Source organism: Pristiophorus japonicus, chromosome 22 (genome assembly GCF_044704955.1).
Source record: "Pristiophorus japonicus isolate sPriJap1 chromosome 22, sPriJap1.hap1, whole genome shotgun sequence".
Lineage (NCBI taxonomy): Eukaryota > Metazoa > Chordata > Chondrichthyes > Pristiophoridae > Pristiophorus > Pristiophorus japonicus.
The window spans coordinates 58,234,888-58,254,427 of record NC_091998.1 but is presented as its reverse complement, the minus strand read 5'-3'; the positions used below and the strand labels follow the sequence as shown (position 1 = coordinate 58,254,427).

At 46.1% G+C, this 19,540-nt stretch overlaps 1 protein-coding gene across 1 annotated transcript; it reads left to right on the top strand.

Moving 5' to 3' along the window:
• The first annotated feature begins 8,375 nt into the window (after positions 1-8,375).
• On the top strand, positions 8,376-15,725 carry mat2aa (methionine adenosyltransferase 2Aa). Its single transcript, XM_070866187.1, has 9 exons — positions 8,376-8,539; positions 10,359-10,436; positions 10,876-10,998; positions 11,077-11,189; positions 11,299-11,442; positions 12,160-12,378; positions 13,308-13,490; positions 14,047-14,180; positions 14,318-15,725. Exons 1-9 carry the CDS (start codon positions 8,449-8,451, stop codon positions 14,418-14,420), a joined length of 1,188 nt encoding a protein of 395 aa, XP_070722288.1. The 5' UTR covers positions 8,376-8,448; the 3' UTR covers positions 14,421-15,725.
• Positions 15,726-19,540: the final 3,815 nt, after the last annotated feature.

The following is a 19,540-nucleotide window of genomic DNA, read 5'->3' as shown; positions in this document are numbered from 1 at the left end:
CTTCTCAGCTTGACCACCACCACTACCCCCACAGACTGAAATGTTGTCCTCTACTTGCAGATGCTGAGTCGGACAGCACGGAACTAGAGACCATCGACCTCTGGCCTTCACAGAAGCCATCAGACCCCAGCATTTCCCACCCTGACGTTCTCCACACCCGAAGAACACCGGATCCTTCCTGCAACCCCTCCTCCCCGCAGATCACCCATTTCCACCGCTGACACCTCCGCCATCCAGGGCCAGGAAGAACAGAAGCGAGAGGAGGGATAAGGGCCCATCTTTCTGCCTCTTGACCTGGAGGAGCCGGAAGCGGCTGACATCAGCCTCCTGCTATGTGAGCCAGGTGTCCGCAGAACCTCGGCGTCAGGCTCCAATTTCCTGGGTTATCCAACGGGCTCCACAGACGTAAGCTCAACCAAGAGCTGAGGCCGTGGCTTGAAGGGAAGCAAGGCACCAGCACCCAGCAGCAGCGAGCAACCACCTGCGGATGCATCACGGCTCTCTGTACTCAACCAGATGGTGCAGCTAACATGCACCGGTGTGGAGATAGGTCGCGACATGCTGCAGACCATGGCTGGGATAGCTGGCAGCATCGCCTCCTTCACCCAGCAGTATGATCAGAGGATGGACCGTCTTATTACAGTCTTGGAGCGCACAACAGAAAGTGTTGAGGCCATGAGGCAAGAGATGGCTTCTGCACACAGTGCAAGCCCCCGACCCCACACCCTCAAGGAAGACAGATCCAGAGGAGCAGGACATCCCTGCGCCTTTGGTCCTGCGCCCTACCTTTTCACCAAGACGCACACGTCTGCAGAGATCCCGCTGACCTCCTGCACAACCTCCTCAACCAGAGGCGGAAAAGAGCAGGGGAGAGCTACGCTGTCATGTGGGCGTGGGGGAGAAGGACATCGGGCATCGCTGCAGGGGGGGTGGTGAGAGGTGGTGGTGCAGGGTAGAGGGGTATGTGTTGCTCCTGTAAATTTATATAAATGTAATAATCTTATGTAACCTTTGTTATTGTGCACTTGTAAATACACTCACATTGCTGACCCTCTGTTGGTGCGTGTGTCATTTTACCATCATGTGTGGTGTGTTGCGAGAAACACACATCTGTCCCTCAGGTCATCTGCTTCATCAGGAATATCTTCCCATCCACATCCGACTGCAATGTATAATGGGTCCTGTCATCAGGCCATCGCAAGACGACAAGGAAGGGTGAGCAATGCAGGAAGCCTGCCATTCAATTACTCTCACTTTACCTACTTGCAGGGCAGACCTTAAGGCTTGCACTTCAACCCTATTGTTTCGAGGCCAAACATGGAGGAGTCCCTGAGATGACATGGTCATCAGTTACATTGCAGTACATTGTGTGACACAATTAATGAATCAGCTTGGATGTACAAAATGTGACATTTTGAACACTTTTCAGTTAATCATAATAATTTTCCTTTCGTCATTGGGCTTCTCAGTGAAGAACTTTCAGCAAGGTTCAACAAAAAAGCCTCCATCAGCTTAGTTACATTTCAGTCGCTTTTATGCACCTAACTTTTTTCCAGCAGTCCCACTCACATGGTGCAACATCCGCCCGGCTGCCATGATGTGATGACCTCCAGCACTCCCTCCCACCCAATCTCTCTGCTGCCCGACTGCCGTCCACCTCTCCCCTCTTTCCCACCCGTTCTCCGTGCTGCCTGACTGCCGAACACCTCTCCCTCCCTTCCTCCCTCCCGATCTCACTGCCGTCCACCTCACCCTCCCTCCCACCCGATCTCACTGCTGGCCGACTGCTATCCAGGTCAGACCTGCTTTTCCTGAGCGGTCCTATTGGTGGGCGGCAGGTCAACCGGAGACCAGCATAACTGATGAAAATGGCATTTTCCAACATCCGGCATGGGCGGGCGGAACGATCTGACGTCGGCGGAACCCTTCCTCACCAATCTTCCGCCGGGCGGAATCTCGACGTCAGATGGGCGGTCCCGGAGGAATCGCCTAGAAAACTGACATTTGCGGCAGGACCTCGGTGGATGCGGACGGAACAGCGACCAATTTCGTCCCCATACAAACATAGAAATTTACAGCGCAGAAGGGGGCCATTTCGGCCCATCGTGTCCGCGCTGGCCGACAAAGAGCCACACGGCCCTCAAGGTTACATATAAACCTATGAACAGTGAACAATGGCGGAAAAGTAAAGAGCATCCGGCCCAACCAGTCCACCCACACAACTGCGATACCCCATGTATCACACATTTTACACTCCACCCCACCCGGAGCCATGCGATCTCCTGGGAGAGGCAAAAAAAGATAAAAACCCAGACCAATTGGGGGAAAAAAACAAGGGAAAATTCCTCTCCGACCCATCCAGGTTATCGAAACAAGTATAGGAGACCACTCTGGCCGCAGTAGATTCCTTGAAGTACTTACCGTCATATCTGCGCCAGCCATCAAGAGGTTATCCAGTCTAATCCCACTAGTTCCATAACCCTGCAGGTTACGGCACTTCAAGTGCCCATCCAAGCACCTTTTAAATGTGGCAAGGGTTTCTGGCTCTACTAACTTTCCAGGCAGTGAGTTCCAGACCCCCACAACTCTCTGCGTGAAGAAGCTTCCCCTCAAATCCCCTCTAAACCTTCCACCAACCACCTTAAACCTATGCCCCCTTATAATTGACCCCTCCATCAAGGAAATAAACCCTTGCTATCCACTACATCCAGGTCCCTCAAAATTTTATACACCTCAATGAGGTCTCCTCTCAGCCTCCTCTGTTCCAAAGAGAACAAACCCAGCCTATCCAATCTGTCCTCATAGCTAAGATTCTCCATTCCACGTAAATCTCCTCTGCAATCACGTCCTTCCTATAATACGGCGACCAGAACTGCACGCAGTATTCCAGCTGTGGTCTAACCAGTGTATGATACAATTTAACCATGACCTCCCTACTCTTGTATTCCATGCCTCGGCCAATAAAGGCAATCACTCCATATGCCTTCTTAATCACCTGGCTTGCTACTTTCAGGGATCTGTGGATAAGCACTCCAAGGTTCTTTTGTTCATCCACACTTCTAAGTGGCCTACCATTTAACGTGTATATCCTTTCCTTATTAGCCTCCCCAAGTGCATTACCTTACAATTCCATTTGCCACTGATCTGCCCACCTCACCAGTAGATTGAAATCCTCCTGCAGTCCATGACTTTCCTCTTCATTACCAACCACACAGCCAATTTTAGTGTCATCTGCAAACTTCTTAATCATACCCCCTATAGTCAAATCTAGATCATTGATGTATACCACAAAAAGCAAGGGACCCAGTACTGAGCCCTGCATAACCTCACTGGAAACATCCTTCCAGTCACAGAAACATCCATCAACCATTACCCTTTGCTTCCTACCTCTAAGCCCATTTTGGATCCAACTTGCCACTTTGCCCTAGATCCCAAGGGCTTTAAACTTCATGACCAGTCTGCCATGTGGGACCTTATCAAAAGCTTTGCTAAAGTCCATATACACTATATTGTACTCACTACCCTCATCGACCCTCCTGGTTACCTCCTCGAAAAATTCAATCAGGATAATCAAACACGATCTTCCCTTAACAAATCCATGCTGACTGTCCCCGATTAATCCTTGCCTTTTTAAATATAGATTTATCCTGTCCTTCAGGATTTTTTTCAATAATTTTCCCACCACTGAGGTTAGGCTAACAGGCCTATCCCTTCCTTCTTAAACAAGGATACCACATTAGCAGTCCTCCAATCCTCCAGCACCATACCTGAAACCAAAAAGGAATAGAAAATGATGCTCAAGGCCTCTGCTATTTCCTCTTTTGCTTCGCTCAACAGCCTGGGATGCATTTCACATGGGCCTGGGGACTTATCCACTTTTAAAGCTGCCCTCAATACCTCCTCTCTCACTATTTTTATTTCATCCAGAATTTCACACTCCTCCTCCTTGTGAAAACAGACGCAAAGTATTCATTAAGAACCATACCCACACCTTCGGCCTCCACACACAGACTACCCTCAAGATCTCTAATAGGCCCTACCCTTTTTTTAGTTACCCTCTTACTCTTAATATATTTATAGAAGATCTTTGGGTTTTCCTTGATTTTACTTGGCAATAATTTTTCATGCTCTCTCTTAGCATTCCTAATATCCTTTTTAATTTCACCTCTGAACTTTCTATATTCCTCCAGAGATTCTATAGTATTTAGCCATCAATATATGACATAAGCTTCCCTTTTTTTCTTTATCCTCCCCTGTAAGTTCCTAGATATCCAGGGGGTTCTAGAATTGTTATTCCCACCCTTTTTCTTTAAGAGTACATATTTAGCCTGAGCCTTCCGGATCTCCTCCTTGAATGCCTCCCACTGTTCCGACACTGATTTACCCACAAATAGCTGTTTCCAGTCCACTGTGGCCAAATCACTCATCAACTTAGCAAAGTTAGCTTTTTCCCAATTTGGGACTTTTATTCCAGGTCTATCCTTGTCCTTATCCATAACTAACTTGAATCTGACTGAATTATGGTCACTGGCACCCAAGTGCTCTCCCACTAATACCCCTTCCAACTGCCCAGCTTCATTCCTGAAAACTAAATCCAGAACGCCCCCTCCCGTGTTGGGCTTGTTACATACTGACTAAAAACGTTCTCTTGAATGCTTTTTAGAAATTCTGCTCCCCCCATACCCTTCACACTATATTTGTCCCAATCAACATTAGGATAGTTGAAATCCCCTATTATTACTGCCCTATGGTTTTTGGGCTTCACAAAAATTTGCCTACATATTTGCTCTTATATCTCCCTCCCATTATTTGGGGGTCCATAATACACACCCAGCAGTGTGATCGCCCCTTTTTTATTTTTCCGTTCGACCCATATGGCCTCATTTGATGATACCTCTAACATATCATCCCTCCTCACGGCTGTAATAGTTTCTTTAATCAATACAGCGAGCCCCCACCCCCACCCCCCCACCCTTTTTACCCCCTTCTCTGTCCTGTCTAAAAATCCTGTAACCAGGAATATTGATCTGCCAAACCTGCCCCTCTTTCAGTCATGTCTCTATAATGGCTATAATGTCATATTCCCAAGTGTCTACCTGTGCTCTTAGCTCATCTGCCTTATTCGCTAAACTCCTTGCATTGAAGTATACCATTTAGCACAGGAAGATATTCTTGATTACTACAAACTAAGCCCTGCTTCCTCTCCCCTCCGCACAGGATGCCGAAAGATCAGGAGCGTGGGACTGAAGTGTAACCAGAATTTGAGGAGCAGTCCCATCAAATAATGGAACGGGGCTGCAACCTGACACATTCACATAAACATGGAACACGGACTCTTCCAGACAGCAGAAATTACAGGCGGCCTGGGAGTCCGTGAACCGACTTAAAAACCGATTGCACAGGACTGCCCCTGTGCAACACCCTCCAGGCCAAGTCCCCAATAAATAAAGGGAGGACTCTCGTGTAGAGAGCACTCCATTGGGGACCCTCGCCTCCTCCGCACAGCAAGATGGTGTGCCATGGCCTGTCCGGACGGCAGACGAAGATGGCAAAGATGAGAGTGTGCAAGAGCAGCCTGTACAGGAATCCCCTCCGCGCAGAACTGAAAGGCACGGAGTCAAATCCTATAATCTTTGTTTTAATAGTTAGTTACTTTCTGCCATGAAAATTGCTTTTCAAAGTATTCAGGTGGCACTGGCAGGCAAATCGATTAATACTCATTTGGCATTGTATTCATTCTCATACTAATTTAACACATTTTATTTTAATCCAACCTAGTCATTTGGGAATAGAAACATCTAAGAAGACTTTTACATGGATGGTATGGCATCGTCCGCAGGCAGTGTACTCACCTTGACAGCACACCGTAAAGTGAACAAATGAATCTCCATGGTCCACATGTCTTGGGGATGGGGCGTACTTTGTGTAGATTTGAAGACTGGGTGTCCCATTGCCACTCTAATGGCATCCATAATCATCAGTGGCACAAAGATACACCGCAAGGCAGAGTGTGACTCGGAGGTTGCAGGACCCTTTAGCTTACCCTGATCCCCAGCAGATCCCCACTTGATCACTGCACTTCCAGATCCCTAGCAGAAATGTAAGTAGATTTTCAATCTGCCTTTCTTGCTCTAACAAATCTCACTACTAACAATGGAGATGTCCATTCACCTCAGGAGTAAGAGCCACTAAATGTGACAGTCTGGTGTGTTTGGACAGCTTAAGAGGCTCGGTTTTTGTGCTTAGTTTGATGAATAGTGACACACCATAGCAGTGTATGTAGTATGAGAGCCTTGCCATGCATTGTAGAAAACAATGTGCCTGTCTGCGATAACATGGGCAGTCAAATATTACCTTGCATCTACTGAAAGCAGACCATCACTAAACACGAGCAACATTTGAAAGCTTTTTGGATGCATGTCACTCAAATAAGAGAAGATATTTGTTAAAGTGTGCTGTGTAGTCTGCCTCTCTGTCATCAACAGGAGTTGAGCTCAGCACTTCTGTGGATGTATATCCTGCTGACACTCACTGCCTGCACTCACGCATCAAGTCTCTCCACATGGTAAGGTAGGGAGATGTATCATATGTCAGCATCTTCAGGAGAGCTGGGGAGAAAATTGGACAAAAACTTTTTTTTTTTAAGTTGGCCATAGTAGTCTTCCATCAGTTTCATTGCATGCATTTTAGAGATTGTAAACACAAACTCAATGGATGCAATCAATGTTACTATTGTCTGAATAATGTGGATTTTGTCGCTAATGCCAGTGAAAGCACACACCCCAGCAGTAAAATAATAAATCTGCTTCTCAGGTTATCTCAGTGCTCATATAAATAGTTACTACCTCACTCTGAGCCTTTTCATTTCAAGAAACTAGAATTGAAGAGCAGATTTAGTTATGTTTCTGCCCCCAAGAGTGTAGCAGTGATAGTGTCAATGATTACTTTTCTTAAAATTGAGAAACCCAAGGGAAGGGACAAGCCCCATAGGAAAAGAAGGGCAAGGATAGAAGAGCAGGCCAATCAATGCTCAACCTATCCATTGGACAGTGCAGCTTCCTGCAGCAGACACAGTACACGCAGCACAATGGCAGAAAAGACAACAGCCCTGAATTTCGACGGCAGTTTCCTCCGATCTCCAGCTTTAAATTCAGTGATAGATTGGTGGCAACCCTTGTAAAAAGGCCATTTACACCATTTTTCTAAGAAGATCGGGACCCCCCCCACAAAATTCATAGCCGGGGTAAATTAGGAAGTCTTGAGTCGGTGACACCAACTCTGGGTTCTAGAGGTCTCCAGAAAGAGTGAGGGGGTGATGGCATTTCATTTTTGAGATTCTGGGGAAGATAGAGTAACTCATGGGCACTAAAGCCAATTGTGGTCGCCAGCTGATGATACAGTCTTCCTGCTCCTGATCACCATCAAGTCCCCCACCCTGCATATTTACATTCCAACATACCATCAAGGGGAGACGGATATTGAGAGAGAAAAATCACATTTTAAAACAAATTAGCTGTAAAATACCATGGCTGCGCATTTGCTGGGTGTGGGCTATTTTCTCTGTAGTTGAAGGCTGTGGAGAAACTTCTAGAAACTTCCTGGGAGTAACGCAACAGATGAATTAATCGCTGTATTTCATCACAAATGTACCAAGAGCTTCCTTTTTTCTTGTTACTTAATATAAAGAGACCCCTGTTTAGGGACAACCACGGCTAATTCTATTGTCTGTCTATTGTTGCATGGAAATATAAATTAAAGAGGGGCAATGTTCACTTTTTAAATTACAGCACGATTGTAGTCGCATTTGTTGCATAAGATTGTTTTGTTTGCTGAGTAAGTCTGTAAACCGACTAATCGTTATATTGTTCTGTGGGGGAAAAAAAACATGTGACTTTTGCAAAACTCCAACAAGTTAAACATCAACATTTCCCGTCTGCAATTTGAATTTTGCAATTTTTTGGAAATTGTTGCAGAAACACACAATAATCAATGATTGCTGCAACATGTGTGGCTGAGACTTCCTGCAGCAACATGGCAGCAACGGTGCTGCGCCTCACTGCGGCATTCTCAGCCTGGGTGATTGACGTGAGCTAAGCCCCGCCCCCGACCCGCAGCTCCCATCTGCAAGAGGAGGAGTCCTCCAATCCTTATTAGCGACAAAACAACCATAAATCATCATCAATTTAAGTGCATATATCAAAAAAACTCAGCACTTTATTTATAAAATCATTTCCTGATACTGAATATTGTGGTTGGTGCGTATTTAGCAGGATAAAGTTTGCATCAGTGCCTCCCTCACCCCGCCCTGAGGTTTGGTCGCGGTCGGTGGAAGTCACGTGGTGCGAGTGGTGCTATAAAAGGCGCGGCGGGCGCTAGCTGCCATTACTGAACAGGCAGCAGCCGCGGCGAAATACTTGAGCTGTCACATACCGCAGCAGTAGCACCACCATGAACGGCCAGATCAACGGCTTGCACGAGTCCCCGCTGGACGAGCAAACCTTCCTGTTCACCTCCGAGTCGGTGGGGGAAGGTCATCCGGGTGAGCAGCGGCCGGGCGGGAAACCCCGGGGGGGGGGGAGGCGGGGCCGCCGCTTCGGGAATGTTCGGTTTGCCCTCACTTTCACTCGGGCGGGGAGAGGCCGCAGAAGCTCGAGTGATTGGTGCGGCGCGTGCGGCCCTCAGCAGCGGAGCGCGGGCCGCGTCGGGGGATGCGCGGCAACATGGAGCAGCGTCGCCCGGAGGGGCGGGGAGGAGAAGAGAGGGAGCGCTGCTGTATGCGGTGCCCGAGGCCCCGCGGGCTGTGAGTTACCTGCCGGACCCGGGCAGACACCGTGGGCCCCGGCTGTTGCCGTTCCGGCGCCGCCGCCATTTGCCGCAGCGAGCCCCAGCGCCCCATGACGTACCTGGCTCCCGCTCCCTGCTGGCCAATGGCAGCGCGAGTACGGTCTGTCGACTTGCCCACCTTCCCCGTTAGCGCGGCTCCGCCAATCGGAAGCGGAACGATTGCCCGACGGGCCGCTCCGATTGGCACATGCACCTGTCACACGGCCTGAGTGGCATGTTCCGTACCCAATCAGAATCCGGCTGTAGAGCCCCACAACCTTGCTCGCCCCAATAGCCCATCCTCAGCTGCTCACTTTGTGCATCTAAGGCGACATCTCCATAGTTGGACTGCAGAGATATCACTGTTACACCCTGCTCCAGGTTTATCTTGTGCCTCAGTTCTGGGAATCCTGTCTGACGTGCCCCAATCAGCTTAACTATCTGCTGTGCTGGTTGAGGTCAGCTGGCTCACCACAACTCTTTCTTTTTTGGGGGACAAAATAAACAGTTAGATCGAGTGCCCCCTGATCTGGGGGACACTCCAGATACTTTTCAACTGCCCTTTTTTGTTTTTTTTTTGTGATTTTTTTTTTTTTGGGGGGGGGGGGTGGGGCATTAAAATCGTATATTTTACAAGTGGGGGACACTAAAAATCTGGCAATTAAAACAAATTAAACTTTAAAACATTAAAATCAAATTAACATTTGGTTGCTGGGGGTAACGATGCACTCCAGTCCCTCTGGCGCCCACCTCTCGCGGAAGGCCGTGAGTGTACCGGTAGACACCGCGTGCTCCATCTCCAAGGACACCCTGGCGCGGAAGAGAGGCAGGCAGTCGGGCTGAACGACCGCCTGCTGCCTGGACCGGCTGATGGCACCCTTGGCCGTGCCCAGGAGCAGTCCTACGAGGAGGCCCTTGGACCTACCCGCTCCCCTCCGCACAGGGTGCCCAAAGATCAGGAGTGTGGGACTCCAGTGCAACCAGAAATTGAGGAGCAGCCCCTTTAAATAATGGAACAGGGGCTGCAACCTCGCACACCATAAAAACATGGAACACTGACTCTTCCAGACCGCAGAAATTGCAGGCGGCCTGGGAGCCCGTGAACCAGCTTAAAAATTTGTTGCATGGGACTGCTCCGTGCACCACTCTCCAGGCCAAGTCCCCGATAAACAGTGGGAGGCTTGCTCACCACAACTTTTTTAGGGAGTGCAGCTGCAGCAGACACTGCAAAATAACATTAGCCACCTTCATGCCAAGTCTCTTTAAATATAATTTCAATCTTAAATATGCAATAAATATTTTTGATGGGAGGTTGGTAGATGCTCATCAAGTTGACCTGGATGCAACTGCCTGGGTTTGGGGTCTGCTGTCTGAGAAAGCTACATTAAGTTTTGGTCTGGGTGATTTGGAATAATATAATGTGACATTAGGTATACTAGGACCTGTAAGAACATGTAATTTCAGTTGGTGGGGAGAAAGAATGATAGGTTTTGATACAGTGGATGGATGTTAATTGAAAGTAATTGCTCTTGCAGATAAAATCTGTGATCAGATCAGTGATGCTGTGTTGGATGCCCATCTCAAACAAGATCCTGATGCCAAAGTTGCTTGTGGTAAGTTTGTTAGATAATAAGCCATTTCCATGGTAATGAATTGTACCCTGTCAAAGTAGTGGTGAATTTGATTTTCAAATGGATGTGTTGAGACTCCAGAGGCTGTCACCATGCATTAAGTTTGTTGAGCTGATTTGGCTAAATTACTGAGTAATGGCTAGGAATATTAAATTCAAATCTGGTGGCTTGTTGCTGTAGGGCACTACAACAAGCACAAAGTTGGAAACCATCCATATTTCCAAGTGAAGTTGAGCAATGTCACTGAATTTAATTTTACAGCTTACAAGAAACTTTCCTTGACCAGTGAGCTCAAGCTTCAAATGTTCAAATCTAATTGGGGGGGGTGGGAAGAGGAGCTATTCAAAACTGATCTTGGGGTAAATTTTTCTTGTTGGGATTTTGTCTTGATTTGTACAGTAACTAATCTTTTCCTTTGCAGAGACTGTTGCAAAGACTGGTATGATTCTGCTGTGTGGAGAGATTACCTCCAGGGCATCTGTTGATTACCAGAAAATTGTACGGGACACTATCAGACATATTGGATACAATGATTCTTCAAAAGGTGTGTTGCAAAGGTGGTCTTTTGGCTTTCTCAATTGTCATGTATTGACTGTGCAGTAATGGAACTTGTGTGTTACAGGCTTTGACTACAAGACCTGCAATGTTCTAGTTGCCTTGGAGCAGCAATCTCCAGATATTGCACAGGGTGTTCATTTGGATAGGAATGAGGAAGATATTGGTGCTGGAGATCAAGTAAGACCACTTTGTCTACATCTGAAGCCTTCCAAAAAATTCCACCTCAGTTGCAAAGTGTAGGTTTTGTAGTTGTGAAACTAAGCTGTAAAACCTTTCCACCCCCCAGGGTCTTATGTTTGGTTATGCCACTGACGAAACAGAGGAGTGCATGCCCTTAACTATTGTTCTTGCTCACAAACTGAATGCTAAAATGGCGGAGCTGCGTCGCAATGGCACTCTGCCCTGGCTCCGGCCAGATTGCAAAACTCAGGTGAGATTAACTTAATGCAGTCTGATTTTTGGATTTGTAGCAGTGATGCTGTTTTTTTTACCTTCTGAAATGAGCCAAATTTCCTCCACCTCATTGTCTGCGCACTCAAGTTGCTGTGATTACCTATGTGCCTGTGTTGTGCTCCATTTCCCTCCAGGAGCCTTACAGGGCTGAGCCATAAGTGTGGGTCCTAGTGGTGGTGTGTGAACCCCACAGCATTGTCTGCCTCCCATCCCACCTCTGTTGCTAGAGCTTCAGCTCACTTGTCTCCATCGCTGTCTGATCTCCTCCAGCCAATGTACCTGCACACTTCCAACTTGTTCCATTAATCTGTTTCTGTCTGGAACTCCCTAACTTGAAAGCTCCAGCCTCATTTATCCATTCACTCCACCTTGTAAAATGCTCAGGTGTCCTTTGAATGTAGATGATGGTTCTGCTCTGCATGTTGCTGGACTAGAGATTGTTGTGACAGTTGCTTTCTGGTAACCTTGCCCACATGACCAGTTGGTGTGGGTAGACTTCTTGAAAGAGAAGATCATAGCCGAGCCCAATCCTGTCTTGGCCTAGCATGAAGTTCAGCTGGAATGAGTAGGAACTACAGCAAGTGCTTCATTCTCCCTGCTGCTGTCAGTTATTGTTTAATGCAGTCTCACTGAAAACTTGGAAGAGAAATGTTAATGTTCAAAGTGTTAAATTTCTCCCTTTTCTGATGTGCAGGTGACTGTGCAGTACCTGCAGGACCATGGTGCTGTTATTCCTATCCGTGTGCACACCATTGTGGTCTCCGTGCAGCATAATGAAGAGGTTCCACTGGATGAGATGAGGGATGCTCTGAAGGACAAAGTTGTTAAGGCTGTTGTACCTTCCAAGTACATGGATGATGAGACCATATACCACCTGCAGCCCAGTGGACGTTTTGTTATTGGCGGACCACAGGTTGGCTAGAGCTGTCGTTCTTTGTGTGCAGGGCTTCTGAAACAACTGAAGTGCAGTCTTAGATTAGTGTTTGCTTCATGAGGCTGGGCTTTCTGCATGCAGTTATGCTTTGCTACTTCTCTCTCTGCAAGTGGTGTAGCGTTTCTTACTGCTTCTTGCTGGGCGTCTGTTACATTGGCAGCTCGTGGATTTCTGTCTCCGCAGATTGAGGGCACCGCAGCCTAACCCAATCCTTTACCTGGTGTTCGCACATGGGGAGGATTGCTGGATAGTGGCTGGGAGCAGGACCGTTGTCTTTCCTTGTCTGGTAGCGCCTTACTGCAGCTCCAAATGAGCTAACTTTACCTGGGCTGGGCATCATGCTTCCCTCATGATTTTGAGCTCCTTGCTGGGTTAAGTCCAAGTTACTGGGTGGGGGGAGAAAGGGGTGCTGCTTGCTTGGCTATTTGTCTGCTGAGTGCTGCAGATTATGTGCATACTTTGGAAATAGTGCATTGATATTCAAATGGCTAGAAGCAGCATTGTTTAAAACCAGTGGAAGCTTAATCGCGTGACCATGGCTGCTTGTACCTCCTGGGTCACTAGCAGTACTGTCATCAGTTTATATTTATAGTAATGGTGCCTGGGGGAGGAAAGAGACAAACCGATATGCACTTCAGTGAGTCCTAATCTGTCTCAAATGCTCCATTTCCAGTGACTGCCCTGTACCCACCAGTACTTCTCCATCTTGGTGGTCTATATCTCCATGCTATTTTAACACACATGCAAGTTTAATGTGCTCTAGCAGACTAGTTAGCTGGTGTCAAACTCATGTTTGAAAGGGGAGAGAACTACACATGCTCCAACACTGAAATCCTAGTGACAATACTGGCAAGTGTTCATTTTATTCTGATAATTAAGACTTTAAAAAAACACCACCTCTCAAACAGGGAGATGCAGGCCTCACTGGGCGAAAGATCATTGTTGATACCTATGGTGGATGGGGTGCACACGGGGGTGGTGCTTTCTCTGGCAAGGACTACACCAAAGTGGATCGCTCCGCTGCCTATGCTGCTCGATGGGTTGCCAAGTCTCTGGTAAAGGCTGGCCTGTGCCGACGTGTCCTTGTGCAGGTGAGTCACTGATGACTAAGTTCATGTGTAATTAGTGTGTGGGGTGGGCATTAAAGTAACCAGCAAATGGCTTTTCCTGATAGCTGCCTGGAGTGGTACCATAGACCCTATTCTGTGCTATAGTTGGATAGGAACATGGGGATTGCTAGATGTCCCACTTTGGTGGTTGCATGAGACAATAATTGGAGTTACATGAATGATTAGTCAATTTCTTTCAGTTGGTCTATTGACATGAAGCAAGGAAACTTAAGTGGTGAGCTTTGGGAACTGAGTCCACCAAGTCACCTGTTCCTCCCAAGCACACTACACTCGCCACAGGTCATGTGTCCAGTTATTGACTGGATTGATCTAATAATCCACAATTGATGGTAATGCATGTGTTTGGGAAATTGACCAGGACGCCACTGATCACTGTCCAATGACGCCAGCATGGCAGTCCAGTGATGGTTGTAGTTTGATTGTGGTACCCTCCTCCCCACAGTTTGGAATTTTCTGTCTAGGCTCGTGTATAAGGGGACAGGTGAATATTGGGATAATGTGTTATTTATTGCCATAGGTGTCCTATGCCATTGGAGTGGCACACCCTCTATCCATCTCCATCTTCTCCTATGGGACGTCAGAAATGAGTGAGAAGGAGCTGTTGGAGGTTGTGAAGAAGAATTTTGACCTCCGTCCTGGTGTGATTGTCAGGTAAATGCTAGTGACTTGGTACAGTGCTTGGGTGGGGTGGAAGAGTCGTGAGTTTTAGACTGGCCCGGGGTGGGGGGGTGGAAAAGGAAACCAGGATGATTGAAAAAGGCAATAAAACATCTGACTGTGTTTTCCAGGGATCTGGACCTGAAGAAGCCAATTTACCAGAAGACAGCAGCCTATGGCCACTTCGGTAGGGATAGCTTCCCCTGGGAAGTGCCTAGAAAACTTAAGTACTGAGTGTAAAGTCTTTCTCCCCAGACCTGTTGGTGTATAATACAGAGAAGCTGCAGGCTCTCGGAGGAAGACCCCTTCCCATATATCCTGTCCTCCATAACTCCATACAATGCTAGTGGCAGAATCTTTCATCCCCCTACTCCTATCCATTGCGTGGCGCTTGTCCTTAACCCCCTGTGCTAGCCACAGCATTACAAATGTGTAGCTTTGTTCAGGGTGAGGGTTGAAAGGGACCATAATCTAAAGAGGATCAAATTTTGGGTTTCCATTGTTGGGGTTTTGATGACCTGATACCATGTCCCAGGTACAACTGTAACCTTATTCTGCAAATCTGCTTTGCATATCACATCCCAAATGAAACTTGTAGTGTTGCTTATACAAGAAGGAGGCTAACCTATTGTCAGTGCTTCACCTAAACATTGGGACACAACTAGTGATGGTGCTTATTGTGTAGTCCTGATCCATAATTTAACTTAAATGTCCTGACACTTGACGTGCAGTCCTGTTGGATTAGCAGCCAGAGTTTAATTCCCCCATCCCACCCCCCACCCCTTTTGTATTTTTTTGAGGACGTACGTAATGATTTTTAAAAAAACAAAAAGGGTTTTTAAAGGAATTGACAACAGCTATGCATCGTTGTTTCTGCACTAGCCAAACCTCATTTTTAAACTTATATATTTTTCTTTGTTCAGGCTCTTGGTAGCCTTGACGTGATACAGAGAAGTCAAGGGCTGCTCCAAAGGCCTGTGGGTTGCACACTTTGGTACTCTATCTTCACAAGGAAATAATCATAACTGCACAATGAGCTGGGCTTCAGACAGGTGGACATTGCAGCCATTGTTGTTGACGCTGGTGTAGATACAGAGAAGCCAGCAAGATGATGGCTCCAGGAATCGAACCTTCATACTTGAATAATATTACGTTCCTATTTATTCTGAGACCTGGCGTAGTTACAGAGAAGTCAGTGCCTCAGTAGGCAGCTTAAAAAAAAAACCATATTTTTTTTAAAAAGATATATATTGCTATTCCTTCAGTCCCAGTATCCCTGGTAGGCCCAAGGTGTCCTACAGAAAGCCCTTGGGCTCAACCTACAAGGGGTCTGGCTGGTGTTAAACACAGGGCAGGCGAGAGCAGCGGTTGGTGAAGTGCCTCTTGGCTGGTGTTGTACAGAGAAGCTGGCCTGTTTACACGCTCTCCACCACTGCTGTGATCGGCAAGTGCCTTTTTGTAACTTGGCAGTTATTACGTATGTCTGTTATCAGAAGTCCAAATACTGAGATCTCAATAAAGTGCTAGGTTCTCCATAAACTGTGTTCCTGTGTGTTTGCTTCTTGAAAACAAAACTACTGGAGGGCTGCAAATGTACTATTGAGGTGAGTGGATCACACACAAACCCACCCCAGTTGAAATTGTAGGTGGGCATCATTATTGTCCAGGCTCCTGTCAAATGATCCATTGCACACTATCTCCATGTTACTGTTTAGTAATTCCTTAAATGTTTGTAGTATGGGAAGTTATTCAGTTGTGTAGGAGGGGAAGGGAGAAGAAATGTACCTACTTGGTCATTCTAGATATAGGACTTAAAAGCAGTTATGGATTTTGCATTTCCAAATATGAACACTACATTGAGTAGGCTGCAGTTGGAATACAAGTCCACAACCCCAATATAGGATGGCTGAAGATAATTTAGCAAAGCTTTACTTAAAATGATAAATTAGTTTCTTGATGTTTCCCTTTTTTTTTTTGTGGGATGAGGTTTTGATAAGGTCTGGGGATTTAATCACTCAAAGCAGCTAAATCCCTTGATACTTCCCCTCAGTTTATTTAATCTACTGTTTCTCACACTTCTCTGATTTGCAATGTCTGCATTGCCCCATGCTTTTGTGAAAACAGATGCAAAGAGCCATATCCACTTCTGCCTCCATACAGATTACTTTTTAAGGCCTTTGGTAGGCCCTACTCTTTTTTTAAGTTATCCTCTTGCGCCTAATGTATTTACTTGACATTTTTTCATGCTCACTCTGTTCCTGATTTCCTTTTTTTAATTTCACCCCTGCATTTTCTATACTAGAGTTTCTGCAATATCTGTTAATGAGCCTTTCGTGTCCTACTGGACATCCAGGGAGCTCTAGATTTGTTAGTCCCATCCCTTTTCATTAAGGGAACATACTTGCTCAACCCTCAGGATCTCCTCCTTGAATGCCTCCCACTGCTCTTGAACACTGATTTACTTTCCAGTCCACCATAGCTAGATCACAGCTTGGTAAGTGGCTTCCCCCCCCCACACCTGAGAGCTTTTATTCCTGGTCTGTCATTTTCCATAACTACCCTAAATCTGACTGAATAATGATCACTAGCAGCAAAATGCTCTCCCACAGATAACCCCCTCCACCTGCCCAGCTTCACTCCTAAAAACAAATCTTGAATTATCCCTTCCCTTGGGCATACTGGCTAAAATAAAGCTCTCCTGAACACATTTAGGAATTCTATACCTTTCTCTCATTCTATCCCAATTAATATTAGGCTAGTTACAATCCTCCTACTATTACTGCCCTATAGTTTTTGCACTCAAATGTGCCTACATAATCTATCTCCCTCTGATGATTTGAGGGTCTATAAATACACCCAGCACTATGATCGCCCCTTTTTTTGTTCTTCAATTCAACCCATATGGCCTCAGCTGATTATCACAGGAAATTCTTCAAATAGCATTACTAGAACCTGGACTGTGTTGACATCACGGTGAACGAGGAAACAAAATTTATTGGTGACTTGTATTTTTAAAGGGAGTTAGAAATATGATTGCCAAAAAATTAAAAGCACCTGGGATCCAACATTGGTTCTGTGGCAGGAAGCAATGGGTGATGGTTGGCAGATGTTTTTGTGACGAAGGCGGTTTCCAGTGGCATTTCGCAGGGCTCAGTACTCAGTCCCTTTTTGTAGTATGTATTAATGATTTAGACTTGAATGTAAGGGGTATGAAATTGGTCATGTGGTTGACTGGAGACACGCTCGAGACTATCAAACTGGTCAGTAGGGACAAACTGACAATGGAATACAGTCTGGCAAAGTGAGGTAATGTATTTGGGATGGGGTAATAATACATGGTAGGATAAGGAGAGGAGGATTTCATGGAATGTATTAGGGATGGCTTTCTAGACCAACTATAGAGCTGAGTGTTGTGTAATGAGAGGGGACTAATTAGCAATCTTGTGTGAGGCCCCCTGGGGAAGAGTGACCATAATGTGGTAGAATTCTTTATTAAGATGGAAGAGTGCCAGTGTTAATTCAAAGACTAGGGTCCTGAACTTAAGGAAAGGTAACTTTGATAGTATGAGACGTGAATTGTCTAGGACAGACTGGAAAATGATACTTAGGGTTGACAGTGGATAGGCAATGGCAGACATTTATAAATCACATGGATGAACTTCAACAATTGTACATCCCTTTCTGGAGTAAAAATAAAACGGGGAAGGTAGCTCAACCGTGGCTAACAAGGGAAATTAGGGATAGTGTTAAATACAAGAGGGATATAAATTGGCCAGAAAAAGCAGCAAACCTGAGGAGTGGGAGAAATTTAGAATTCAGCAGAGGAGGACAAAGGGTCTAATTAGGAGGGGGTAAAAATCAGAGTATGAGAGGAAGCTTGCTGGGAACATAAAAACTGACTGCAACAGCTTCTATAGATATGTGAAGAGAAAAAGATTAGTGAAGACCAACAGGTCGTTTGCAGTCAGAATCAGGTGAATTTATAATGGGGAACAAAGAAATAGCAGACCAATTGAACAAATACTTTGGATCTGTCTTCACTAAGGAAGACACAAATAACCATCCGGAAATACTAGGGGTTCAAGGATCTAGCGAAAAGGATGAGCTGAAGGAAATCCTTATTAGTCAGGAAATTGTGTTAGGGAAATTGATGGGATTGAAGGCCGATAAATCCCCAGGGCCTGATAAGTACTCTGGGATGCAGCCTAAGGATGTGGCCCTAGAAATAGTGGATGCATTGGTCATCATTTTCCAACATTCTATTGACTCTGGATCAGTTCCTATGGACTGGAGGGTAGCTAATGTAACACCACTTTTTAAAAAAGGAGGGAGAGAGAAAACGGAATTATAGACCGGTTAGCCTGACATTGGTGGTGGGGAAAATGTTGGGAAGCATTAAAGACGAAATAGCAGTGCATTTGGAAAGCAGTGACAGGATTGGTCCAAGTCAGCATAGATTTATGAAAGGGAAATCATGCTTGACAAATCTTCTAAAAAATTTTGAGGATGTAACTAGTAGAGTGGACAAGGGAGAACCAGTGGATGTAGTGTATTTGGACTTTCAAATGGCTTTTGATAGGGTCCCACACGAGATTAGTGTGCAAAATTAAAGCACATGGTATTGGGGGTAATGTACTGACGTGGATAGAAAACTGGTTGGTAGACAGGAAGCAGAGAGTCGGGATAAACGGGTCCTTTTCAGGGGAGGGGTGCCGCAGGGGTCAGTGCTGGGACCCCAGCTATTTACAATATACATCAATGATTTAGATGAAGGAATTGAATGTAATATCTCCAAGTTTGCATATGACACTAAGCTGGGTGGCAGTGTGAGCTGAGGGGGATGCTAGGAGGCTGCAGGGTGAATTGGACAGGTTAGGTGAGTGGGCAAATGCATAGCAGATGCAGTATAATGTGGATAAATGTGAAGTTATCCACTTTGGGGGCAAAAACGCGAAGACAGATTATCTGAATGGCGACAGATTAGGAAAAGGGGAGGTGCAACGAGACCTGGGTGTCATGGTTCATCAGTCATTGAAAGTTGGCATACAGGTACAGCAGGCGGTGAAGAAGGCAAATGGTATGTTGGCCTTCATAGCTAGGGGATTTGAGTATAGGAGCAGGGAGGTCTTACTGCAGTTGTACAGGGCCTTGGTGAGGCCTCACCTGGAATATTGTGTTCAGTTTTGGTCTCCTAATCTGAGGAAGGACGTTCTTGCTATTGAGGGAGTACAGCGAAGGTACACCAGACTGATTCCTGGGATGGCAGGACTGACATATGAGGAGAGACTGGATCAACTGGGCCTTTATACATTGGAGTTTAGAAGGATGAGAGGGGGATCTCATAGAAACGTATA